Source organism: Penicillium digitatum, chromosome 6, assembly GCF_016767815.1.
Source record: "Penicillium digitatum chromosome 6, complete sequence".
Taxonomy (NCBI): Eukaryota; Fungi; Ascomycota; class Eurotiomycetes; order Eurotiales; family Aspergillaceae; genus Penicillium; species Penicillium digitatum.
Genome location: NC_089389.1, coordinates 2,834,306 through 2,860,918, shown reverse-complemented (window position 1 = coordinate 2,860,918; position 26,613 = coordinate 2,834,306). Strand labels below are relative to the sequence as shown.

At 46.4% G+C, this 26,613-nt stretch overlaps 5 protein-coding genes and 3 non-coding genes across 8 annotated transcripts; 4 read left to right on the top strand and 4 right to left on the bottom strand.

Annotated features, from left to right (window-relative positions):
* Positions 1–838: 838 nt before the first annotated feature.
* Positions 839–5,767, top strand: Pdw03_6015 (uncharacterized protein; the record flags this gene model as incomplete). The annotated part of the gene is made up of 1 exon (XM_066101231.1): positions 839–5,767. The coding sequence occupies one exon, from the start codon at positions 839–841 to the stop codon at positions 5,765–5,767; it is 4,929 nt and encodes a 1,642-aa protein (XP_065958171.1).
* A 2,123-nt stretch (positions 5,768–7,890) lies between these two features.
* On the top strand, positions 7,891–7,962 carry Pdw03_tRNA183. Its single transcript has one exon. It is a non-coding gene; the product is annotated as a tRNA-Cys (tRNA).
* Positions 7,963–11,454: 3,492 nt separating this feature from the next.
* Pdw03_tRNA184 lies at positions 11,455–11,526 on the top strand. The gene has a single exon. It is a non-coding gene; the product is annotated as a tRNA-Cys (tRNA).
* A 1,230-nt stretch (positions 11,527–12,756) lies between these two features.
* On the bottom strand, positions 12,757–13,794 carry Pdw03_6014 (uncharacterized protein; the record flags this gene model as incomplete). The annotated part of the gene is made up of 3 exons (XM_014683008.1): positions 12,757–12,948; positions 12,999–13,108; positions 13,170–13,794. The coding sequence occupies 3 exons, from the start codon at positions 13,792–13,794 to the stop codon at positions 12,757–12,759; spliced, it is 927 nt and encodes a 308-aa protein (XP_014538494.1).
* A 1,318-nt stretch (positions 13,795–15,112) lies between these two features.
* Pdw03_tRNA182 lies at positions 15,113–15,184 on the bottom strand. The gene has a single exon. It is a non-coding gene; the product is annotated as a tRNA-Cys (tRNA).
* A 761-nt stretch (positions 15,185–15,945) lies between these two features.
* Pdw03_6013 (reverse transcriptase) lies at positions 15,946–18,394 on the top strand (the record flags this gene model as incomplete). Its single annotated transcript, XM_066101230.1, has 4 exons — positions 15,946–16,721; positions 16,768–16,789; positions 16,906–17,915; positions 18,013–18,394. The coding sequence occupies 4 exons, from the start codon at positions 15,946–15,948 to the stop codon at positions 18,392–18,394; spliced, it is 2,190 nt and encodes a 729-aa protein (XP_065958170.1).
* A 3,672-nt stretch (positions 18,395–22,066) lies between these two features.
* On the bottom strand, positions 22,067–22,806 carry Pdw03_6012 (uncharacterized protein; the record flags this gene model as incomplete). The annotated part of the gene is made up of 4 exons (XM_066101229.1): positions 22,067–22,110; positions 22,161–22,225; positions 22,347–22,369; positions 22,453–22,806. 4 exons carry the CDS (start codon positions 22,804–22,806, stop codon positions 22,067–22,069), a joined length of 486 nt encoding a protein of 161 aa, XP_065958169.1.
* A 1,280-nt stretch (positions 22,807–24,086) lies between these two features.
* On the bottom strand, positions 24,087–25,817 carry Pdw03_6011 (Protein kinase-like domain; the record flags this gene model as incomplete). Its single annotated transcript, XM_066101228.1, has 3 exons — positions 24,087–25,036; positions 25,092–25,685; positions 25,802–25,817. 3 exons carry the CDS (start codon positions 25,815–25,817, stop codon positions 24,087–24,089), a joined length of 1,560 nt encoding a protein of 519 aa, XP_065958168.1.
* Positions 25,818–26,613: the final 796 nt, after the last annotated feature.

Genomic DNA, 26,613 nt, shown 5'->3' with positions numbered 1-26,613 from the left:
AAATAAGTTCGTGATATGCTGTGAGGTGGGATGAGTGACGTCTTGCACGTCGGAATTTCCCATGGGAAGGGAAGCCACTGGGTCATTGGGAGGCGACCAATGATAGGAATATCGCCAATGATCGTAGAAGTTTTGCTCTTCAGAATCTTGCATTGGAATGGAAGCCATTGCATCGTTGGGAGGCGACCTATGATAAGAATAAAACCAATGGTCGTAGGCTGTTTGCATATCGGAGCTGATAGTTGAAGTTGAATAATCCACTGATGCCTGAGGCTGCGAGGTCGAGGGTTGGATGAACCTTTCTGTTGATTGATCCATAGGTGTTGGATGCCTCAGGCATCACATGTAGGATAGACCAACTAGATAGTCTTCCTTCCACTCTCACCTTCTCTCTCTCCCCGTCCATCCAAATTGAAAACTGTTTTACCTGCATACATACTATCATTGTATTTGCATCAGGTTATGAGCCTCTTCTGCTAGCTGGACCACTAGCAACTCTTTTCTCTGAAGCCATTTTCAACTGGAGACTTTTGACGATCTGACCCCACTGTGGACCCACCTCTGTGTGTGACACAACATTCAGATCCAGCCAATAACATCTAGGAAATCCTTCGAGCCCCGCCGGCAAAAGCTCCGTTTAGCTTTAACATCCAATCATGGCCGACACCGAGACGGACAACGAGGGGGACACCAACCCTCACCCGCTTGATGCACCAACCCATTGGAACCCCAGATCCCGTCCTTTACCAATCCGATCCAATTCACACAGGATGACAGTGATAGTGAGGATGAGGACAACACACCGCCCCATCAGGGACATGGTCTTCCAGCGATTGCAATGACCAAAATCCAGAAAGTTCGGACACTGGAACACAATGACACTGATCCAAGTGGTTGGAAACAGGCACTGGCTTACCAGCTGATCCCATATGCATTGGAATGGTTGTTAGACAGCAACATTCCCAGACCTCACAAGTCGCATACTTCATTCGGAAGATGGAAGTACTGGTCTCGCTTGGTTGCTAGCTGGATGTACAACCAGATCGACGTCACCCTACAGAACAAACTACGCAACCTGTCCAAGATGCCTAAATACGCCGATCAACTGTATGACGAACTCATGTCAATGACACAAGGAAGTGATCGGATGCAGACAGCGTTTATCGAGATGCGGAAGTTCGACAAGATGAAACGATCGGACTACAACTCGGCAAGCGAGTACATTGAGGAATACCAGCGACAGTACCACGTGCTAGCTAGATTCAAAGCAGCACCACACCCATCACACGGCTTATCACAAGTTCTTCAAAACATTGAACTGGAAGTCATGAAAGTACAGTTCATTAGTGAGGAAGTTGCAAGTCTGGAGCCTAAGAAACTCACCCTCGACAAGGTGGAGGAGTACTGGAGAGCACTTCAAGCAGCAGCTGACATGGAAGGTGTCGCTAATGCTACTTACAACAACAATGCCGGCCGAGGCCGAGGCAATGGAAGAGGTGGTCGTGGAGGAAACCGAGGTGGCCGAGGTGGTCAAAACAACAACGGTCACAATGACGACAACACCCAATCCAACAAAGATACCAATGCCGTCGAGGATGATACAGCTACTGCTAAAAAGAAGAAGAAGAAGGGTCTTCGCAAGCAGCCTGCCGATGGCAAAGACATTCATGAATACGCAAATGAGATGCGTAATGGCACACAAAAGGATGACAACAACATGTGCTCATTCTGTGGCTTTGGACCACACACTGCGAAGAGATGTGCCTATCTCAGTGAGAACCCTCCAGTTTCGTGGGAACCGTCCGGCAACCTCTGGGCCTATTCAAAGGCAATCCACAGAGCCCAACGTCAAGATGGACAAAACAATATGGTTGTTGCAGCTGCCAATTCTGTTGATAGGAGGAACGATTGGTTGCTTGACACTGGATCTGACAAGACATTGACGCATGACATCGAAGACTTTCACACATACCAACTGGATCATCCTGACACTGCCTATGCGTACAAAGACTACTCTGGCAATAGAGTTGTCACGCTAGGTCATGGTCAAATCATTGTGAGAACTGCTCTGCCAGGGAGAAATGGTAAGACGCACTCGTTTATGACAACTGGTTACTATACTCAAGGAGGACACGGCAAGCTATTAGGCATGCAAAAGCTTCTTGAAGAGCAAGACATCTCTTATGACACACGTACTAAGTATCTCACAAATGGTGAGGGTGACATTGTGGGGTATGCAGATACATCAACTGGTGTCCCGTACCTTGTCAGTCCAAAAGACGACGATGACCCCAATGAGGTCAAATCTGACATAGATTCCGATTCTGATGATGAAGAAATTGGATTCGTGAACAAAGTGACTGCGTACGAGATCCACCGACGTCTCGGACATGCTGGAAAAGCACGAATTGCCTCCACATTACAACATGCTGAACAGCTAGGTGATGATGAACAATACGGCTCGGAGCATTTCGACTGTGATGCCTGTTTCCAAGGTAAATCAAAGCTCAAAATTTCTCGTCAACCACAGGCAAGGGTGCAGGATGTGGCATGGAAATTCCACGTAGATACACAACCAATGAAGCCTACCGGACCAAATGGAGAGAACTACTGGTTGCCAGTCGTCGACGATGCATCTCGACTGATCGAGGGAATCATGTTGAAGAACAAAAGTGATGCCTACTATAAGCTTACTGCGTTCTGTGAAAAGATCAAATTGCTCACTGGCAGATACCCAGGCATCTGGCGAATGGATGGTGGCACAGAGTTCAAAGAGTTCATCAAATGGGGTGAGAAGCATGGTATGACTTTCGAGATCACACCACCATACACTGCTGAACCAAATGGCACTGTGGAGCGCTTCGGTGGACATATCAACGACATCCAGAGAACGATGATTATTGATGCAAAGATGACGGAAGAGATGTGGCCATATGCGACAGACACAGCCATCTACATCTACAACAGACTGATCAATCCGAAAACCAAGATCTCGCCGCTAACACATTGGCGTCAAGAGCTCGAGATTCCAAACGCAGAGCCTTCTTTGAAGCACCTTAAACCATGGGGAACAACTGCATACGTTCATATTCCGAAGCCTAAGAGGATTCAGGCTAGGAAAGCAGCACCCAGAGCATGGAAAGGAAAGCTCGTTGGTTATGAGGGGGACGGTGGTCATGTTTACAAAGTATGGGATCCAGCTACTAGGAAACTAGTGGTATCTCGTGATGTTGGCTTTCCACAACCCGGAGATGACGATAACGATGATACGGGATCAATGCTAGTCAACGGAGTACCTACCGATCCAAAGGACCCAGATGGAGATAATGATGTCGTCGGATTCATGCCTGTCTCACTAACACAAGACGATGAGATCTCGAAGCCAGAGATTAAACAACGACAGATGGCACCTGTCACGCCGTCTACAATTCATCTTCCAACAATCTATGGTAGTGCATCTACAATGCCCGAGACACCACAGAAGACAATTGTTCCACCAATGAGACAACGCAAACTCTTTCAAAGTTTTCTTCCTACTGTGGGGGAGGAGCCTATGATGACAGGCGCAAGAATTACTGAGATTACGAACCCTCCTACAGAGAACGTTCCAGATGTCATTAAACAGAAGAAAGAAGACCTTGGGAGGAGACTTCAACAGCTGTCTACCCAAGTATCTCAGTTAGCTGAGAGCATGGACGATGTTCGTCGAGATGCTGACAACATTGAGAGATCTGCTAGTAAGGAATCAGATGACTTGACTCCTTCTCCAGAGAGACAGAGAGCAGTTTACGAATACCCGTTCTCGTCTCCAATTCAACAAGCTAGTGTGTCACCTAGTCATGAAATCATCTCAATTCAATCGTCACCAGACCCTATCTCTCAAGACCCAGCTACACCGGCTCCACCACCACCCCGACGATCGAGACGAGCGAATATCGGAATCGCACCCGACCGATACCACGATCCGGAGCAGAAGCACCTCGCCGTCGAGTACGAGAAGCGAGACCGAGACATTCAACGCACAGCCAAGAGGGCAAAAGCGAAGGAATCAGGCGGTAATAACTTGACGGAGGGTGATGGACAGGGGTCTGCGGGACCTAGTGCGATGTCAGCAACAGCTGATATGACAATGGATAAAGCCGAAATGTCAAAGGTTGACATTGACGAGCCATTTCTTTACAATGGGAAGCCATTATACGCAAAGGACGTTGATCTACCATCTACGTACAAGCAAGCACAGAAGAGCCCTTTCTGGCCTCAATGGCTAGATGCTATGCAGAGACAACTGGGTGATCTCGTGGCTAAAAACACATGGAGCCTGATTCTTAAGCCACCAAAGGCTAAGATTCTGCCAGGTCAATGGCGATTCACTGTCAAATCCAACACCAGAGATGAAGTTTACGAATTCAAAGCACGATGGGTCGTGTGTGGCAACTTCCAGGACAAGAATGATGGAGAAACATATGCCCCTGTTGTCGCCGAATGCATGATCAAAATCGTTTTTACACTGATTGCAGTGTATGGTCTTAGATGGAGACAGGTTGATTTCACTGCCGCATATCTCAATGCTTCACGTGAAGACGTGGAGACAGTCTATATGAGACAACCGACAGGCTTCGAGTATGCAGACGCCGAAGGTGACAAGAACCAATGGGTATGCACGCTTAATCAAGCGCTCTTTGGACTGCGAGACTCTGCTTTCTTATGGAACGAAGAGATGGATTGCAAACTACGTCAGATTGGTTTCCATCCGTTGGATGATGACCCCTGTGTTTATGTCAAAGGCAAAGGCACTGAGTTGACCATTATGATGATTCATGTCGATGATTTTATCATTGCAGCACCTACAGACGAAGATATCGAAAAAGTCGTCAATGAACTCCGCCAGTACTATGATTTGAAGGACCTCGGAGAACCAAAGCAGTATCTGAACTGTGCACTACACAGAGACTATGACAATTGCACGATCACTATGTCTCAGGAAGCCTATATTCAGAAGGTTCTACGTACTGCAAATGCAGGTTCTGGATGGAAGGATACACCATTGCCAGCCGCATGGAGAGAGTCACCTGCCAATGCATCCAATGTGCTAGATGACGATTCATTTGATCAATATCAATCAGTTGTCGGCATGTTAAACTGGCTAGCAGTCAAGACTAGGCCAGACATTCGCTTCGCAGTTACTCGCTTGCAACATCGTTTGGCGAACCCTACATTTGAAGACCTTCACGCCATGCAACACGTCGTCAAGTACCTGAGACATATGCCTGACGTTGGCATTACACTTGGTCGTACGCAAGAACTTCGATTCTATGCGCATGTGGACGCATCTCATGCGGACTGGGAGGATAGCAAGTCAACCGAAGGAAGTATATGGTACTTCGCCGGCTCTCCAGTCATATGGACTACAAAGAAGCAAACCATCACTGCCAATTCGACCACTGTCGCAGAATGGTGTGCACTAGATCAACCTACTCGGGATGCAATGTGGCTAGGCAAGATTGCTCGCTCGTTTATGCTGCCAGAGCAGCGTCCCATTGAGATTCATACAGACAATATCAATTCGCAATTGCTGCTCACTAAGAAAGGTGGCAAATCCGCGAATAGATGGCTCGATCTACGATGGTTCTTTGTTAAGGATGCTGTCGCACAGGGACATGTGGACATTAGACGAGTGGACACGAAGAAGAACGCAGCTGACGGTTTTACAAAAGCATTGGCAAAGGAGCAATTTGAGGCTTTTGTTGGTTTGATCGGCATGATTTAAATGCATATTTGAAATGCATGATTTGCAGGATTTTACTATGAAAACCAGAATTCGGGGAGTTTGATGGAACATGGTCTATGAGGGGGATGTTGGATGCCTCAGGCATCACATGTAGGATAGACCAACTAGATAGTCTTCCTTCCACTCTCACCTTCTCTCTCTCCCCGTCCATCCAATTGAATACTGTTTTACCTGCATACATACTATCATTGTATGTGCATCAATAGGTGATGTTTGTATTTGACTCGGGAAGTGAGATTTGGGGTTTTATTGTCTTTTGTCTCTTCCGGCGTGGTTTAGAGGAAGTTTCTTTAAGCGCCCTTTTTGACATTCCGGTGATTCTCCTCTAGGTGTTTTCGGGAATCCGTATCCAGAAAGCCTGGAGACATCGAATAGTCTAGGAAGTCTTTAGCCATTTGCGAAAACCCGTGTGTTAAATGAACTCACATAGGAATCTTGTAGGACTCCATCTAAATGAGTGGATCCTTGTCTTTCTGCTTCCTGGCAGGCATCTGAAAGCTTTTGGACTATAACTTTACTCTCGGAAAGACCCATATTTGGTGTATAAGGGAGCAAGGGAATCGGGGCGAACTAGGGGGAACTGCTCCTCAATAAAAAGAGACCCATCCGTGTGACTGAGCATCGATCCCTGCTACAGCGTGGGGCCAATAGCTATTTGATTGGTGTATAAGATATTATCTATTTTTGTATTAAACAAAAAAGTAAAACAAAAGGGATAGAAAGGGCGAAATTACCCCGCCAAATTGATTTGAGTAGTGAGCTGTGTAAGTGAAATAACTCTTGACACGCTACTCTTGTTGTGAATTTTTGAGCAACCCTAAAATGGGTATCATTAAGTCGTAGGAAATTGACCTGTGGACGTTCCCATCTCCAACCTGAGAACTTTTTATGATTGGGGGGCATCCGTTCCACACTCCGCATATAAATCAGAAGGAGCAATTTTAGATACGATATATAACTGGCGGGACACGAAGAAAGTGGCAATGTGCAGATACCAAGAGACCGAGACTTCTAGGGCAGTTTTAGTCAAAATGTCGTCGTCCAATAATACTGAGATTGAGTTCAATGGAGCGTCATCTCAGGGTCAGTGCGGCGGTCGCGCGACTCGCAGGCATCAAGTAGTCCTCCTTCTTAATGCCGGCTTAGATGCCTCAATTCCAAATGACCTTGACCGAAGGTCGCCTCATCTTGCTTCATCAATTTCCGCTTTTCTCGATAGAAACCCACGTTTAGGCGCTGCTTTCCCTTCGTCTGACCTCCTTAAACCTCAGGGTTTAGATGGAAAAATTGGCAAGGGTCCCAGCCGCTGGTCTTCTAGTTACACCAAATAGTCATCATGTGGGGTCTCTGTTTCCAGGTAGTTGGTCGACTAACACGTCAGTGCGAGAGACGCAACTATCAATTCCACTTCAGCCCCTGACCTACAAAATCAGCTCGGATTCTTGGGCTCCTACCTACCTCAGCTTGGGAGAAATCCTGTCAGCAACTATTTCTATTATATTAATGGGTTCAAATTGGATAGTCGCTGTTTTTGATCTATATCCAGAGGTTTACTAGCCCAGCGGCATGTGAGGCATTCGTGATCACTGCTGAGTCACGTAAAGGTTGATCCAAAATGGGTAATTATTTTCTCTCCCCGCATTTAGTGTAAGCCACTAACTGCGAAAATAAGTTAGTGGGGGTGTCTAGCTCGGTAGTGAAATACGTTATATATTAAAACGAAACCGCACTCTCGTATGGCAAGTGGAGGGGAGGTACCCACGTGAGCTTTGACCATGGGACTAAATCGAGATGTCAGGCGGACCCGCCTGGTTTGATTTCTGGGCCAGGGGACCTCCAGGAGGCCGCCTCCTGATATGTAGTCTCGTAAGGTTATGAAAGATGTAAGGCAGACATGAGTTCTTGGCGGAGGCCTAAGGCATCTTACAAACGTGAGATGTTAGGCGGGCCCCCTTGGTGTTTAGTCACCTGAGTGTGGCTGGTCAGGAAGTTTATCTTTCTATACTGGAATTTATACTTTTGGCCCCCGAACAATTGAAGCTCATTTTAGAAATTTTTGGAAGAAGTTATATAAAGCAACCTGCATGTATATTTCATTGAATGCAGCGGTAATTCAGTGGTAGAATGCAAGATTGCAAATCTTGTTGTCCCGCGTTCGATCCGCGGTCGCTGCTTCTTTTTTTTCATCGTCAAACGATGGGACCGGTTAAAGTATAAATGTCTGACAATTGAAGCTCAACGTAATCGTGTCAGACCTAATACACCCTCTCTATGTTGGTCCCTATCAACGATGGGTTTTAAGATTAAATATATTTTGTTACCTATACAAAAGGTACAAATGGTACAAATGTTACAAGAGATGCAAATTTCTTACAATTTCTTTTCCTCAACCTCTTGTACAGCTAAGGAAATTCTAGGTCTGTGTATGCGCCATGAAAGGGTTTCAATTGATTTGATGTGAGTATATGTAGTCTATGATTCAAGCGTTGGAATATTTTGTCTAGATTTGTGGTGTTTTTCATATGCCTATCGCACTTATTTATGTAGAGCAGTTGCAACCAATCTTGGTGTAAAAACGATCTAATCATACCCATGCTACCTATTAGCACTCTAATTTACATTCGAGCAAGCTCAAGGGATGAGAAAATGGATTTTATGAAATTTGAGTCGTTTGTACTTTTTGTACGGCACAAAATTTGTGCCTAATTTCAAAGGTTAATCGTGCCAAGCGCCCAACACACCTTCGTGTATTGGTGCGCCCCACTCAACGATAATTCTCACTCAACTATAATTTTCGAGGTAATAAATGCATTCAACTCCATATTTACATATAACCACCATAACTATCTACATACCAATTTCCACCATTGCTATCTTTTGCCGCCATTAAAGCTCTATGTTCAGTATCAGCTAGATCCCTAGCCTTTTGGGTCAATTATATAGCTTCTAAATCCTTGGCATGTTTTAAATGTATGCGCTTCAACTTTTTAGAATCAGCCTCTCGCCTAGCCACCATCTTCCTATTCACGCATATAGGTGTTAGTACCGAGGCCCTAGATCTAAGAATAGATCTACTATTTCTCGGGGCATTTGTAGTAGAAATGGCTATACGAGCCTTCTTTAATTCGGCCCTTAGAAATGCATTTTCTTGGGACAAAAGAGTATTTGCATCTATACTTCGTTGTATATGCCGTTTCACCCTTTGGGAGTGGTTATCAATTTGCTTAATATCATCAATAAGCTTGGTATTAGGCCTATTAACCCGCTTAATTGTATCTAGTGGCGAATTGGTAACTAAGCTTGTAAATTCCCGGGGGGGGGAGGGTGTATAAAACCGAAGGGGGGACCCTTTAGCTTTAACAGCCTTTTAATATAAATGACTAGACTTCCGCAAAGCTCGAAAAGCCCGAAACCCGACCCGACTCGACCCCCTTTTGGAGCTCTTCGAGCTTTTCGAGCTTTGCGGAAGTCTACTTTTGAGGGTCGAGACGGGTCGGGTTTCGGGCTTTTGGAGCTTTTTGTCACGGTGCGAACCGTGATGCTTAGTAAGAGGAAGATCACGGCACGTGATCTCTGACCTGTTTATCTGAACTTCAGTTCTAGATCCTGTTGTAGCTCGGGGAGCTACGTCTTGTATAATAGCCTGCCCCTGCCTGTACCTGTCAAGTGGAATCTGATCTGTTATGACCTGTTCCTACCAGTCATCTCCTATCATACCGTCGAGCCAGCCCGCACCCTGACTAGACTGCGGCACGATCCGCAATATCCGCGGATATCCGCAATCCATATCCGCAAAGTGCGGATTTGGATATTTTTTGATATCCAATATCCGCAGCCTTGAGGATTTGGATATGGACCTCATATCCATTGGATATCTGCGGATATCCAATGGATATCAAACAATACAAACATGCCTAGACTCGTGACCTCAAGGGGTATGCATTATTATTATACATTCCTATGTATTTTTCGTGTAATACTTGGTACTCGAGGTTGTTGAATATCACCAGGTAAGTATAATTTCTGACCTCGGTCAGAAATTATGGGTGGAAGGTCAAGCACTGCTCTACTTATAGTAGTATACAATTGGAAATTCTGACCGAGGTCAGAAATTATGGGTAGACGGTTAAGCACTGCTCTACTTATAGTAGTATACAATTGGAATCTCTGACCACGGTCGCAAATCTAGTCTTTGACCACGGTCAGAAATTCAGTCTATTTTGTGGATATTTTGTGGATATCCACAAGACATCCGCAAGACATCGAAACTCGCAAAGTCCGCATTTTGAGAACTTTTATCTCGGGTTTCTCAAGTTCTAGTAGTCAAACCGGATTAAGAAAATAATCAGTAGACAGCTGGGACTCTTAGCTTTTATTTGAGCCTAAAATCGAACGAACTTATCCAATAATAAAGGTTTTGATTTTCCATGTTCTATCTCCTACGAAGTTTATCATAGTTAACAGTAGTTAAATATATATTTCTACATGTAATTTACCACAAAATCGTTAATCTACGGCCACCTTTACATGAAAACGTTGGACTAAGAAAACTACGACACCACCTACAAATACTGTATAAGGAGACCTTCGATACATGTCTATTTCCTAAAATTTCAAAGGGCCGACTGTCGATTGAAGGGGTTGGTTCTGTCAGGACCAAACATGCGTTTATTTCAGTGGTAAGGAAATATTGGTAAGCTGCATTAAGATCATGTGACAGGCTATAAGGGGGAAAGTAAGCGAGAGTTATGCTAGTGCGGATATCCAAGGATATCCGCAGTGCGGATATGGATATAAACTCATATCCGCAGTGCGGATGTGGATATCAACTCATATCCAATATCCGCAAATTGCGGATATAAGGATCGATCTGATATCCATTGGAGCGGATATGCCGCAGTCTAACCCTGACAATAGAATTGCATTTACAGTATTTTTAATAAGGGATAGGGTTATCCCTACTTTAGATATATATAAGGTGTCGATCTAGGGTTTCAAAACCCTTTCCTAGATAGGATTTAAGGTCTTTTTAGCGCTTGTAGTATTGGTTTTACTACCACGCCCATGGATACGGGCGCGTAGTAGCTGGTACGGAACCCTAAATTCCCGCGCCAATAGGGCGATTTTAGGATTTTTGGCTTTACGAAATGCATTGATACCCTTTGAAATTTGATCCTCGAGAGTTTTAATTTGATCGGCCATCGTGGTAGAGTGTTAAACGCTAAGAAAGTTGATATAAACTTGAAAAAATTATCGTTGAGTGGGGCGCACCAATACACGAAGGTGTGTTGGGCGCTTGGCACGATTACCGTTGACTGGTGAGACAAATGACACAACACCCACCTGACAGGTAGGGGCCAAGCCTGACCTAAAAAAGGGTCAAGCATGACCACACGATTACACTCTTAATTTCAAACCACGTAATTGAAAATGTTGGAAGGTTCAAAGTGCTTGTACTTGAGAATTGACCTAGGATAATAAACCCCAGGATCTGCTAGGAATTCCCGCCTGGATGGAACTAACTTGTAATCCCGTAGTTCATCATGTGACAATTGGGCGCGCCAACCAGAGAGGGTGTGTTGGGCACTTGGCACGGGTATAGGAACTATGATAAAGCTTTCTCCCGGTGATAGTATTAATCAGTTTCACAAAAAATGTCAAGAATTGCAGCGGTAATTCAGTGGTAGAATGCAAGATTGCAAATCTTGTTGTCCCGCGTTCGATCCGCGGTCGCTGCTTCTTTTTTATTTTTTCTGTCTAATAAGAACCTAAAAAGTAAATGCACCCGAACTCAATATTTAGTCAGGAAGTACAAACGAAGCTTCATGCATCCAAGTCTTACAACAGTCGGGTTTAACCCTCAAGAATAAATCTCTACTCCTGAATATTTACATCACACCACCAGCATGTTGAACATAGGTTGAATTTAATATTTGTGTAATTGACTCATGCTCAATCGATTTCGCTTATCAAGCAATTTCCTGGGTACAGATGCGGACCAAGCTGTCAACTCCATCTTGATCGAGTGCTGTTAGAAGTCACATGACTTCCATGTTTACTTTTAGTATTTTGTCCAGCTAACCTATAGATAGCTTCCCTCTTTTACCACGCATAGACTTCCGCAAAGCCCGAAACCCGACCCTTTTGAGGGTCGAGTCGGGTCGGGTTTCGAGCTTTGCGGAAGTCTGATCGGGGGTCAATAGCTCCGTGTTACGGACCTACCCGTCACCAATCAGTGGTGCCCCACCGGGTACACAGATGGGCCACCAAGAGCCAATAGATCTATCTGTCAGTAGATCACGTGCAACACTGTATACACTGGCGTTCCCAGGTATCGAAGGAAAAGGAAGTCCCGATCATGCTCACTGAGCAAGAGCATGATCCACCCTGAGTTGGACTAAAGTCTGGTGTGTATGTACCTCGATACATCAGCAACACCCTTTGGGACAACAAGGGCATCACGTGACCATGACCCCAGCAGTGACTCCAGGGGAGTCACCCAGGGAGTAGGAAGCGAAGAAATCTGAAACGTTTGGTGCTTCAAAGGTGGCACCATTGAGGCATTTGTACCTATCTCATGGTGGCACCACACATCTCGACAGATATATAAGGACACTCTTTCATGTACTTAGTTTAGTTCTTCGTCTTCAATTTTCATACATTGTTACTTGTGTTTACCTTTGGAACCATGTTGACTCGTTAACTATATTATCACTTGACAACACCTACGAGCAGACCAATACTGCGGTATAGATCTACTCGGCGCTCTACCTGGCATCGTTCCTCGATACCCTCAAAAGGACTTAGGCTGGAATAAGACTGTGCGCAGCAACAGCTCGGTTGAGAGGCAGATCGTTGACGTTGGAGGATCAGCACAGGCAAGTATAATCAGGGAAGCTTCCAACATAACTGTGACCAGTTAGGCAGTGCGTAACATAAGGCTTAGAGAGAGGAGACGAAAAGTTCAGTTACGTATTACCCATTGTGTAATCCTCACTTGCATACAGCGAACCCCCGGGTCCTTCCTTGGCATGTGACTGGGCGGAGGACTCCTTTGAGTGTGTGGGGGATGCCTCCCTCGCCTTCCGCAGAAGATAGACAAGCATGCCAAGAACGTGGTCAAACTTGCCAGCAACAGCTCCAACCGAAACCGCGGACCACTATTCGAGAATTAGAAGAAGGTAGTTAGCTAGAAGATAAGCAAACTAACCCTTGACTTTTCGTCAATTTTGAGAAAGAAGAAAAATTGCGCGTCCGCCGTCACGCCGTACACTGTGCAGTTCTTTTTCTTCTCCCGTCGTCTGAGTCGGTGGACCGTGCCTTCAAATCAGTTAAAATCTATCTAGTGAGTGCGACATCGGTAATTTTATGAGGTACTGACCCATGTAGGCAAGGCATTGGGGAATTCCTTTGCTAGCAGAGTTTTGAGACTTTGCTTCGACAACGACGACTTTTACTGCTGTGTCGTTGACATTACCATACCAGACTGCATAGTCTGGTCTGCCGACGAGCGTAAACTTCTTCTTATCGTATTTGACCGGTTCAAACACCCAGTGTCTTTCTGTCTGTATGCCAATATTTTGTCCGACTTTGGGCTGGCGGAAGGTGGCGATGTCATGGGCGTAGACAAGCAGTAAATCAAGCGTCCAACGAATGCTGGCTTCATTAAGTGGACTTTTGGAACGAGCGGCATCAACTTTCGTTAGGACACTCTTAAGCTCGGTCGGGGTCAGAATAGAAGGGACATGCGCAAGCTCATCGTCTTCTTGTGTTGCTTTTAGATGAAGTATCTCCTCGACTTGCTTAGTATCAAGGTCACCGACGGTGAGGGTTGGAAGCTTCTGAGTCTTCTTTCGTGAGCCACCATACTTTTCTCTAAGTTCGTCTTGAGTCAGGCGACCATCAAGGAAGTCTTGGGTCATGGCCAACACCTCCTTAAGTTCATTGTGCTGAGCCTTGAAAATGAGGTCGAAGACCCTTTGTCGAAGGTTGAATCTTGACGGCATGATGGTTTGACTTGGAGGGTTAGATGAATGGGAAATAATGAGGGTTTAAGAGGAACAAGGGTTTACAAGGAGAAGAATTCTAGAAGATGTCTAGGTAAATTTGAAGCTGAATTGTCCCCGATACCTGAATAGGCAAGTCCCAATTAGGCTTAGTAGCTCCATCTTTGAACAACGTATTTCACGGGCGAGCCGGCCACCCACCTAATTGTATTAATTTAAAATTTAAATATCTCGACCAAAACTCCATTAAATTAGATACACCAAAATGATCTATCTACAGGGCATCTATTAAATCTATACCCGGTTTCTCTGCACCCACTACACCTTGGTGTAGCCCGTATACGTGGTTCTAAAGCCGGTGCTTTATGTATACCGGTATCGTGGGGAGGTGCTCTATCTGCTCTCACTGGCCCAGAAATCAACTGAGAGGCTTCTTGAACTGAGAGGCTTCTTGAACTGAGAGGCTTCTTGAAATGAGAGGCTTCTTGAACTGAGAGGCTTCTTGAACTGAGAGGCTTCTTGAACTGAGAGGCTTCTTGAACCGAGAGGCTTTTTTTAGTAGGGATCTGCCTTGGAGATCGAGTACGCTTTTGCTTCTGCTTCTCATTGGCGGCGCGTAATTCCTTGACTTCTTAGGCGAGTAAGATAGCACCTTGCTGTCACGGTGCGAACCGTGATGCTTAGTTAGAGGAAGATCACGGCACGTGATCTCTGACCTGTTTATCTGAACTTCAGTTCTAGATCCTGTTGTAGCTCTTCGAGCTACGTCTTGTATAATAGCCTGCCCCTGCCTGCCCCTGTCAATGGGAATCTGATCTGTTATGACCTGTTCCTACCAGTCATCTCCTATCATACCGTCCTGCCAGCCCGCACCCTGACATGGCCAGCTCGCTTACCTAATAAGTTAGGGCTTAACTAATAACCTAATAGCCGTTTTAGGTGTAATTTATTTTTACTACTTCCTACTAGTATTATCTACCTTCTGCTAGAAGCAACCCTAATACTACTAGGAGCGACTAGTAAAATACCACCTGACAACCTGGTAACCTGACGACCCCCCTACTCGGCAGTTGGCTGGTAGGTGGGTGGTAGGTAGGTGGGTTGAAGAGAAGAGAATTGGTAGTAGCAAAAGTACTATATAGGACTATTACACACTAGTGTACTTTCTAAAAAACCCAAAAAATTGAGTGGGCAGAAATTAATGGCACCAACCTCCGTGCTGATGATCTTATAATTTGAGTAGAATTTCATGCTAATGTTTAGTAATCTTCTCCCAAAGCATAATCTGAGGGAAGAGAAGAAAAAAATTCAAAAATAAAGCAGCGACCGCGGATCGAACGCGGGACAACAAGATTTGCAATCTTGCATTCTACCACTGAATTACCGCTGCAATTGGTGAAATTACAACCAGTTGAACACACTTCGTACTCCAAATGTTTGAAGGGAGCTGCTGGTTTAGTTCCTCTTTATCCAGATCGAGTGTAATCTAAGCTCAATATTCAACTTCGAACTCCGACTCCCCCATCCAGTCGAGGTAGTGAGTGGGAGCCAAAAACACCAACAAATCACATTCAATTATTGAAACAAGCATCCTCAATCAAAGCATTACTTCGTCAAAGATCCCGAAGCCCGCAAGTCCCCTCAATTCAGCGATAAACCAGGTTTTCAAAGCTTGCCAAATGACGATGCAACCAGCAGCGATTCTTGAGAAAGAAGTTCACGATCTACGATCGGAACACGAGAAAAAGAAGCAGAAAAAAACTCGATCTCGAAAGCAGATACCTGCTACAGAGGGCTTATCAGTTCAGGAAGCTACTGCTTTAATTGTGCAGCCAGAGGAAGTGATTGAACCTCCCCGCCTGTGAGGGATGGATGATGACATACGTATTATTAAGCAGCGTACTTATCCTACGCAACAACTCTATAGTAATAAGATCATCTTTACCACAACCAGCTTAATTCCATAACACATTGGTAGCATGTCCTGATTAAGCCAGAGGTCCTCTGGTTAGGCATACCATACGGTTACCGAATTTTCCGGTCGCTAAGCCCCTGGGTTACCAGCGGTAGAAGGGTTCAGATCACCTACAAGATCACCTACGCTTCGCATACAACTTACGCCTCCCTCAGCTCACTACCCCACTAGCCCCAATGCAGGGCACACAGCAGGACGTCCCGCAGGGACCTTCGTCCAATATCACCCTGTCGAGGGCTGAACTGCATGAAATCCTTGATGACGCGCTTACTCGAGCTCGTACACGCGAGGTCGACAACGTTCGAGCAATAGTTGACGAAGTCATCACGGCGCGTCGTGACGATATCCGCGGGCCACCGGGTCGAGACGGACAGGATGCACCACATAGCACCGCGCACTGGAAGACGGACGACGTAGGTTACTTCACACCTGACCCTACGTCAGACGTACATGTACGCACTCTTCGGGGAACCATGTACTACACGAATGTTTATGCCTTCATCAACCTGCTAAAGGCATTGATCCCGTTGAAATCTGAGGAAGTGGTCCGAGCGAACCTACCATCGTGCCTGCGGGAGGCAGCAGCTCGATGGTACAGCGCGGAGCTGTCAGACGAAGAGAGGCAGGATTTAAGTGTCCGCTCTCTGGAGTTGGGCTGGTTCGCCACCCTTGAAAGACGGTTCAAGCCGCGCGCCACAGAGGCGATCGTCAAAGTGATGGCACCGTCATCAGTCTACTCCTGGCGGGACGTACGCGCAGGGCGCAGTGTTACAGAATGGGCCCAAAACATGTTACGAGACGCCCAAGCAGCCGAGATAACAGGTACTACAACAGTGCTCCGCCTAGTGTGGACGCGTCTTGAACCAGCACTTCAGCGTGACATACGGGAACCCAGCCCAGCTACCACGATCTCGCAGTTCATGGCAGACTTAGATTTGCGTTATGGACAGTGGTATGAGATGTCGCAACGCGCTCGACCGATGCAGCGTCAGACGCAGCCCCAATCAGTTCGTTATCAAGGTCAGCAACACCAGCCCCAGTATAATCCTCGTAATGCAGGTTACGCCTACGGTCGTGGAGAACAAGCATACCAGCTACCCTTCCGGTCACGGGACACACAAACTGACAATCGCCAGCTTATGTGGAATTCGATTCCTAACGTACAACGTCAATCACAGCAGCGGTTCCCTAGGAACGCTTACCAGCCACCGTCAAATGTTCCTCAAACCCAGGCTCAGCGTACGTCTTACGTACCGCCTCAGCAGCAACAACCACAAGGAGCCTACCAGCCGCGTCAGCAGCAGCCTCAGGGCCAGACCAACCAAGCCGGCCAGCTCGTGCTCTCTGACAAGCCGTGGAATCAAGCCGGTTACTCCAACACAGGCTACGTAGCGCGGCAGCCACGCGCTCGGCCAGCCGCAGCATACCAAGCGGAGCCACAAGAAGTTGCTCCTCCCGACGAGAGCTTGCCAGCGTTTTACGACGGCCAGCACTTCTATGACCCCCACACTGACGCGTATTACGTAGATGAGGAATACAACAGCTATGCGGAGTACCCTGAGGAGGATCCTCAAGCGTACTGGCAGGCCCCTCCTTTTCAGGACAACGAGGACAACGAGGACGACCATGACCAACCATGTTACTCCGTGACAGAGGATCTCACACCTACCACTACCTACCCAAAGCCCGACTGTACAAACGGGCCGGTTGACCTAGTCCATGTTGCCACTATCAGCCGCGGCCAAAATAAGGTGGCGTGCCGATCTATCATGAACAACAATCCGACGGCGTACGCCTTAATCTACCAGACTAAGGCAAAGAAAGACCTAGCATACGCCCGTCTGCAGGACCTCGACGGCTTCCGCGAACGTATCTGTGACACAGCTAACGACTTCCCCTGTACTGCCTTCCCCGATAACAGACCATACGACCATACCTGGCAAACTGTTCCGGAGCCAAGCTTCGACGGTCAGGCTTTCACCTACGGAAGACCATTCCCAAACCAAGACCCCCCAGCACAGCACGCAGCCAAGCTCAAGCTTATCCCATGGGAAGACATTTACGAGATCCTCGACTCATTCGGCAACCCTACTGCTCGTCAACGACGACGCGCCCGCCGCGAAAAGGAGAGAGAGGAGAATATTACGTCTGATGCACACATCCCTTCTTGGGGACGGGTTGCTATCGCAAAACCCCGCTCTGGACCACTACAAAATACGGACCTCCGTTTTCGAATTAATTAGCCAAATCGATGGCGCCCCCGACCTCGTCGGCCCAGTCATATCTCTGCTGCTAGCTGTCGAGGCACTATGGCAATACGTTGGTACTAGTACAAATCTTACGCGGATTACTTCCCTTGACCACGCTGGACTGATCGATTTCCGCGCCCGCTTCGTTGAAGGGGACCCGCGCGTGGTACGCGCGATGCGGGAAGGGCTCGGAACTTCCCTTAACGCCGTTCGTGATGCCATTGCTTTTGCTGAGGGCCTCATGCTTGTCGACCGATGCTTTGAAACTATGAAGGATGAGACAATTGAGGCGGAAGTGGGGGCAATTGCTACCTTGGTCCGGCCGCCACCACAGACGCCCCTTTCCCCGCACGACCAGCTTGCAATGGACTTTTAGACACACATCCGATGCTACCGAGGGCGGCAGCACGCTTTCAACGGGGGCAGTTGTGAGGGATGGATGATGACATACGTATTATTAAGCAGCGTACTTATCCTACGCAACAACTCTATAGTAATAAGATCATCTTTACCACAACCAGCTTAATTCCATAACACCGCCCCCAGGTCCGCGCGCACAGGGAAGCACCTTTATTACCAAGAACAAGGGCATTACCGAAATGCGGTGCATGTGGAAATCAGGGCCATAGAAGAGATGCATGTCCAGATAGACCTAGAATTTAGCTGATTGAATTTGATGGAGTTTTGGTTGAAATAAATGCGTTCAAAATTAATAGGCTGGTTGGGGTGGCCAGCTCGCTTGGGTGGCCAGCTCGCTTGGGAATTACGTTAGTTGAAAGCTTTCATGAGTGCCTGATCTCTTAGGCCTCTGTTCATCTTATTTGCTCATATTGATCTATACATCGTCCCTCTTCCATCTCTTCCTTTTTTACCATAAGACACAACACCGATTAGAATAGGACATCTGACGTCGAGGAAAGACGAATAACTACTTTTGTTTTAGGCCACTTGAAAATTATGAATAGGAGTGAGATATAAGGACTGTAATTTGCATAGAGCTATGTAAAGACAGGAATCCGGGCAATTCTTTGGCAGTTCTCGTACAATGGAAAACACACAGAAAAGAGAATTGCAATGAGGCCCGGGGATTGGCAGTACAACAGTATGATCTCGGAGAGTTGGAGACTGAAACCAAATGCTGGTTAAATGAGACATCTCCTCTCGGCTGGCTATTGTCTGGTTTCCTGTAGACTATTTAAGTCAATAAAAAAGCCCACGAAATAGGCGTGTAGACTCACGGCGATAAGCCTAGTGGCCGTTGGAAGCTCCCCGGCAGAGGGAGCATTTGTCTCGACGGTTATGGGAGCTGCCCATGGGCAGCTCAGGCCATGGCTGCGGGTGATTACCAGGACAGGGATGCGGTTCTCTTCTCTCTTCTCTATGCCCGCAAGCGAAGATGGTTGTTGTAACCCAAATTGAACACAAGATGGGCAACTGAGCTTGGTGTCAGTAATAGTCTAGCAATTTACTAAGAAGGGATACCGACGATTTTGGAAAGCTTGCTATTTTATGGTGAGAGGATGTAGTCATAAATTTAGGGGGAATTGATCCATTTTATCTTCAGAAACCCCCTCTTTTATCTTTTGTTACATTGATCGGGCCACCCATTTTTCAGTGGTTAACCTCCCCAGAGGAAAAAAAAACCTCGACCAGGGTAGAACTAGGGCAACGCACTGCAGCGTTCTCGTGGTGTATGTTGGGGTCCTTCAGGTGGAGTTGAGCCATTCCGCTTTGGGTTCCAACGTTAGGTCCCAAATGTTGGAACCCAAAGCGGAATGGTCACTCGCGACGCGGTCCTTTCGGAGCTTAGTCATTTTTACTTTGTTTGCAAAGTGGATTCCGAAGATCAGTGGATGCAGTGCGATGCCAGACATTCTCCCCACAATAGTTTGTTTTATCCGTTGCTCTACCCCCCTTCCCCCTTCTGTTGGACTGTGATAGATTCAAGGCGTGGGCTTTCTCTTCCATCCCACGTGCTCCTTTGTCATCGAGCATTCCAATTTGGAGAGAGAGTGCTTTTGAGATACTTTTCAAGATCTAGCGCGACATGGTGTGCGCAGACCAAAAATGTGTTTAATGTGAAGATTTCTCCTTCTAGGCCACCATATATCTCGCCAAAAAGAAACGCGAAATATTAAAAAAAGGATAATTCTAATTACGCTGAAAGTTGTGTACCATCGAAAAAAACACATTTTACCGCTTGAGATCACAACCACATTCAGCAAACTTAGACATGATAACTAGACTCAATCGTTTGGATAATTACCTCCCATGCACTGCAGGCTAAGACAATGAGAGCAATTTCTTCATTTCAAACGCTTTGACTTTCCCTTTTACTACGAGCATGCATAAACAAAATTAGACTTACGGATCACATTGGAATAATCCCCTTGCAACAATCTGATCGGAATCAAAGAGTACGAAGAGGTCAAAAAATGGCACCACTAGAATTTTTGATGATCAAACTCTACCTAGGTATGGCAATGGGCCTTGAACACTTTTACACTGTTTCGAATTGTAAGGTTGAAATCTACACTTTGAGGGTAGAATGTTTGAATGCAATGATGCTTAAAGACTTAAAGTTAATGGTTTTCCTGGACATCCTTCTAGGATCGTTCAGATCATTCTCGCCATGAATACATCTCTTGCGGTCGCTCCAAAGGTTATTCCTCTAAGCAATACAGCTGCCCTAAAAGAATACTACGAATCTGGATTTCGGTCGCTCCATTATATTACGCAACAAGAGCTTTGGGTGATATCCAAAAAAACGCCTTCTGTCAAATCCACATCAGGTAGGAAAGCCTCCGTGTATGTTTAGTCTCATATTGATAAAACAGACATAATTCCCGATCTGATCCGCTTCTTTCGCGGAACCAATTATATATATTTTGGTCGTCTAGTAAAGCATATTCGAAGCCTACGGAATTCGGTACAAGAAAAAAGGGTGTTAGAACAGATGCTTCGTACCAGGGGAAAGGAGGAACAGTGCGAGATGGGGCAACTCGGTATGCATAATTAATTCTTACCTACACGTATATAATGCATAGTAACAGACATCTCAGATGTGAATAGCTCCGTCCAACTTGGTGGGTTGATATCCGAACCTACATCTTTTTTATTTCCCAAGGTGGCACCCACAATAAAGTCACGGATGTGCCATGTCAAATATTGTTGATATGTAAAATACGTTTTAGAGCCGAACAAATAGACGGGAGTCATTGTTTCAAATCCTTATATCGGTTGGTGTCTAGTAGGCATTATTTTTACGTTTTGTCTTGTTATTGATTGGATGAATAGAAGAACTATTTTATTTTGCAAAACAAGAGATAATCATCGACTTAGACTGAGTCCGTAGGTCAAAACTGAAAGAACTTCTGTTTTAAATAGGGAGAGTATGTTTCCATATTTCTTGGTATTTATATACATGATCAACGTACTCCATAGTATCAAGACCAAAAACTCACAACAGTACACTTTTGATAGCAAAGAAGAAATCGAAAAGCACATTCAAATAAACAGCACTCATGCACCTCGCAACGAAAATTCTGAATTACCTTACTTGCAGGGAAACAGGCAGGCAGGCGCCCGCTATAACTTGCGATAGAGTGCCATTTCCACCGTCTACATCATCGGGTCGATCTTGCGCAAGCGACAATACAATAATTCTCCCGGGACGTTCCTCTATGCAGAGATATTTGCAAATTCCTCTGAGAGCGTTCGTTCCATCAAAGGACCACGAAGGATATAAACCTGTCGAACCCATGTTTCCAGAGGCGAACTCTTTCAACCGAACACCACCTTTAGAGCCACTCGAAACAACGTGCATCAAGGGACGGCGAAGGAAATAAAGCACCTCTTTCCAAATAAGACGGCTTTTATCTTTTCTCACTTCTCAAAATCACTTTGACTCAGACAATGGACATCGAAAATTTACTGGATCACCGGAGTTCTTCATCCACCCGAGATGCTCTGCAGACGCGAAAGGGCTTCCCATCCGCCCAGGAACCCCAGGAACAGCTTGCAAGCCGAAATATAAGGTTCTCGGACTTCAGCCAAAAGCTGTGATCTGGTAGATCAAGATGACTTGTAAATCTATCAGATGATCAGCGAGCCGCCAGCAAGAAGAACGAAGGGTTACTAACTTTCGAAAGGCATTTCGAGCTTTTCATACTGTATCTCGTGTTCCTTTCGAATAATCTGCTTGAACCTGCGGATCCGCCTCTCGGATGAACGGAATTCAGTCCATGAAGATGATAAAAAGCCCTTAAGAGGCGTTCATGATGAAGGAACAGCAGAGGTCTGTCACCTGAGATCATCTAATCTCTAACAGTTTGAAATATTTCGGACAGTCCTGTAGGAGATTTAGACATTTTTATATGCTCATGCACGATTACGGTATGCAAGTCACATCGGCAGTCTGCCTTGGTTAGATACCTTCAAGCCCATCCTCTGGCTGACCTCCTCGGGCTTCAAGCCCTTACTAATGTTGTACCGCCGGGCGATGAGTGAGTTTGACCTCGCGGATAACCGCACCACTGGTTTCTTTCTTGAAGAACCAAGCATGGCTGAGTTCAAGAACGGGGAGCCATGCACCGACGATCTCGTGTTTTGTACTAATCCATCGCGAGACGAAGAGCATTCCAGCGAGGCCTCTTCACAGTAGGTCAGGCGTAGATATGCAGCAACGACCAAGCGATAGTACGGCGTGTATATCGAGTCCCAGCTTTGGGACTTTGATGGCCGCGCTGGACTTGACTGACCGATCGTGGAACCTGTAGGTGCCAGCATCACGAACGAATACTGGGCGATCTCATCGGGTAGTGCATTCATTGTTCGGTGTTCTAACCTCGAGGCAGATTTTGGGGACCCGCTGCGTAAGGTAGTTTTCTAGACCTGACAATTTCGATCTGCATGTGAGCCGATCTAGGTCGACGCAACTGGCGAAGGGCAAAAATTGCCTCAAATCAATCGTACTAATCGGAGCAACGAAAATAGGGAAGAGCGAGTGAAAGCAGTGCAAATTGCTTGAGGGATCTGTCTAGTCGCGCGGTCATCAAGCAGGAACCAAACCAGAATAATTGGGAAAGTCTGGCCACGATAAACAATCCGGAATCTTGTCACATGACAAAAATATCATGCGGCTATCATCTGTCCAGTCCACAGGTGGGTCCGACTCCTGCGTTGTGATAAGCGGGGTCGTTGGCCCGGATGATAACGTGCCCTGCCGCGTTTATCCTTGTCGTTTATCCTTGTCAGTCTTAGCAATTAGCGTGGACTCTTGGTGCTTTTCTGTTTCTGTTCCTAGCGTCATATGGAATTCTAATATGCGAATGTGATAAGATTTTGAAAACACAAAAGCTGCGTTTTGCTGGATTCGCTTATTTTTGTAGGCGGAAAGGTGAGAAATCTGCTACGCGTTACTGTAAAGTGTAGATCGTAGATGGGATGAAATTTTGCTCGTGGGGAAGACGCTGGGATGGAATTCATGGCTCTACTTGGAGCGGTATTGACGCGGCATTAGCGTTATGTCCATCGCAATTACCGCGCATGTGTTCGTTTTCGTGGCTTTCCCAAAGTGGATCCGCCGATGGATTGATGTGACGGCCGGTTCCAAGGTTACGAACCTTGCCGATCATGACCTCGGGTTGAAACCCCGGACAGTTTGATTGTGGCGTTTACGGGTGTTGGTTCTTGTTGGAAGGTCGCGTGACCACCACTGTTTGCTCCCAGTACTTAGTCTCAGTCATAGCATGTAGATGGTTTCTCTCTCTCTCAACGCATCAAGAGATTTCCAGTTACATCTACATTCATCGTAGATCTCTAGTATCTCTAACAGCAGCGATCTAGGTACAAAAACCATTTGTGCCGAGGGCGCCGGATTCGGCCGCCCCCTCGATCGGGTTTAGCGTCCCGCCCATTTGGAGTTGGTCTATCCCAATTCGGTTTGGTGTCGACGCTTTTCCCAAAATGGAAAGGTCCCCACCTGCTCCTGTTCTGGCTTAGCGGTCTCCAATCTGGTTCCCTATATATGAATGGAAAGTATCTATCAAGATCGAGATCTAAAGTTATCACGAACTTTCTTCGTGATCATCAAAAGGAAAATGGGAACGGACCGCAATTTTCTCCATCTCAGTGCTTGAATGTTCCATCCAACCGTCTTTGATGCTCTGGATGATAGCCCTGCACCGTTCAAGCTCATCCTCATCTGAAACCCAGCCTAGGGCATCTGTCCCGATTAGATCCCTCATCTCGCCTAGTTCCTGTAGTTTCTCTTGTTCTTGGCGATGATCCTCCGAACATTTCTGCATCTCTTCCCCAGAAAATTGAATTGGGCACTCAACAGATCTCGTTTGCGCTCCTCCATCCAGCGACATAGGCCAATTCTTGAGGACCTGTAACATGGCATACTTCAATGAGACAGAGTCCCCTTCCCAGGGAGCCTGTACATGATGAAAAAGCTTCGCTCGAAGCATACAGTTTTCGGTTCTGATGGCGTCAAAATGATCCGGCAGGGATTTCATGGTTAACGCAGCATAATAGAAATGGACAATCCGTCTCCGCATCATCTCTTGAACAGTTCCTTGTTCTTCATTGCTGAGTTTATCAAAATTGTCTGGTAATTTGACCTCTGGCTTAGATAATGTCTCGGACAATGGATCGCCCCAATTTTGAAAATGATCGGGGATTCCAGCGCACAGACAGAGGGGTAGAATGACTGCATGCTGCCAGTCAATGATCCCTACCACGTCGTTGGACGTATTCACCAATATATTGTTAGGTGAAAAGTCCGGATGGCGAAGAGTCGGGCGAGACATACGGTGGCCGGATGGGACATCAAGGTAGGGGGCTAACTTTAAATAATTGGTAAGAAGATGTTGGTACGGAATAGGTGAGAGGTTTTGGAACTGGTGTATTTCTCGTAGGTATCTTTCGACGTGTAGGCGTGGTTTGCCAAATCTTTCACAGAATTCGTTCTCGCGCTTGGCGGGTGCTTCGAAGCATGCAGAAAAGGTATTCCCTAGCTCAGAGTCAATATCCCCAAAGAAAACAGGCACTCCTAGATGAAGACTTACATGGGCCGCGGTCAACCTTCAGAGAGGCCCGTTCTCGATACCACCATTCATGCTGTGCAGTTGGGCCAACGACGATATCGTCCGAGAGTGGGATAAAGTGTTGTGAGCCGTCGAGATCATGGCGGTGATAAAGACTTCCGCTTGCTGGGAAGTTAATGCTCATGAATCGTCTCTCCAAATCAACAATCTGTCTCATTACTTTGACCCGAGTTTTGGTATCCATGGAAAACCACTGGTCACTCAAGGGTGTTCCTTCAAGCCTTTCAAGTAGAATATATTCAGTTCCAACGGCGTTTGTCTGATCTGGAGAATACGCAAGGACTTTTGGGACTGGGACCCCATGAGCACGCAGAAGGGCGAGTGTAGCAGCCTCACTGGCCACTGCATAATGTTTCGGGACAGTCGTCTTGTACGGTAGCCTTGCAAGAACTGCATATCCGTCATTGAAGGTGACTTGCAAGACACGATTGAAGCCCCCCTCCGCGAGTTTTGTGATCGAGGCCACGTCATTGACATGTCGACCGACAGAGTGGCAGGCCGCCCTTGCAAGAGCATCCACGTCGAATTGAATACGGCGTTCAGCACGACGGAGCTCTTCGTTAAACCCATTTGACGCAGCAAGTCAGTTTATCGCAATTGACGCGTTCAACTAACCGCCGTCACGACTTACAAAAAGCGCCCAGAAGTGTACTCGAACAGATCAGGCTTACCACCCATAGAGGACATCCTCCTGGCTAATGGCTTCGAGTATGGACTAAAAAATCTCGAAAAGCGTCGCATCTTCAAGCAGATGGTTGTCAGTCCAAGATTGCTCCCAAGCTGCTATTATTATTTGCACTAGGGTACTTCCAAGGTTAGGGTACTTCCAAGGTTACCTAGCCGAATTCTGGCTACCAGACGTATTACTCAGCAAAAACGTGACCCTGTCGGTAAATGTTGGCGATTCTTCCCATTCGGCCAATCGCAAAGCGACAGACACAGTATTTGAACTTGGGTACTTCGGTCTAGAGTCCACTTCTTAGGCCCGCTTCAAATATTGCCTCGCAGAAACGGGAAATTCAATCCAATTTAATAGCTGGTAATGTCCAACTTCGTATTTATATATAGTAGGTTGTCTAAAGTGACGGTCAGACCCTGAAGTGGGGCCCGAAGAACCCAAGGTCATGTACTCATGGAACACCACTGTAAGTGCTCTGGGTAGATCCTGAGGTAAATGGCCTCGGATGCTGACTGAGTACAAATTAGATACAAAAGTGGCCTCATCACCGGGATGCGCGAACTCGACATGTCTTAGGCCTCTGAGAAGGGAGAATCTATCTAGTCGATCTCACTATCGACAGCGTCAAGAGCCGCCTGGACATCTTCCTTAGTGCCACCGTCAGGGATTTTGACAGTTGCAACGATTCCGTGTGTCCCTTTTCGTGTTTTTGTCTCCACTGCTTCCAGGAAGTTGGGATCTTGTTACCCGAATTTACCTGAACCTGGAATCTGTGGAATTTGTTCCCACCTTCCTCAATAGTGC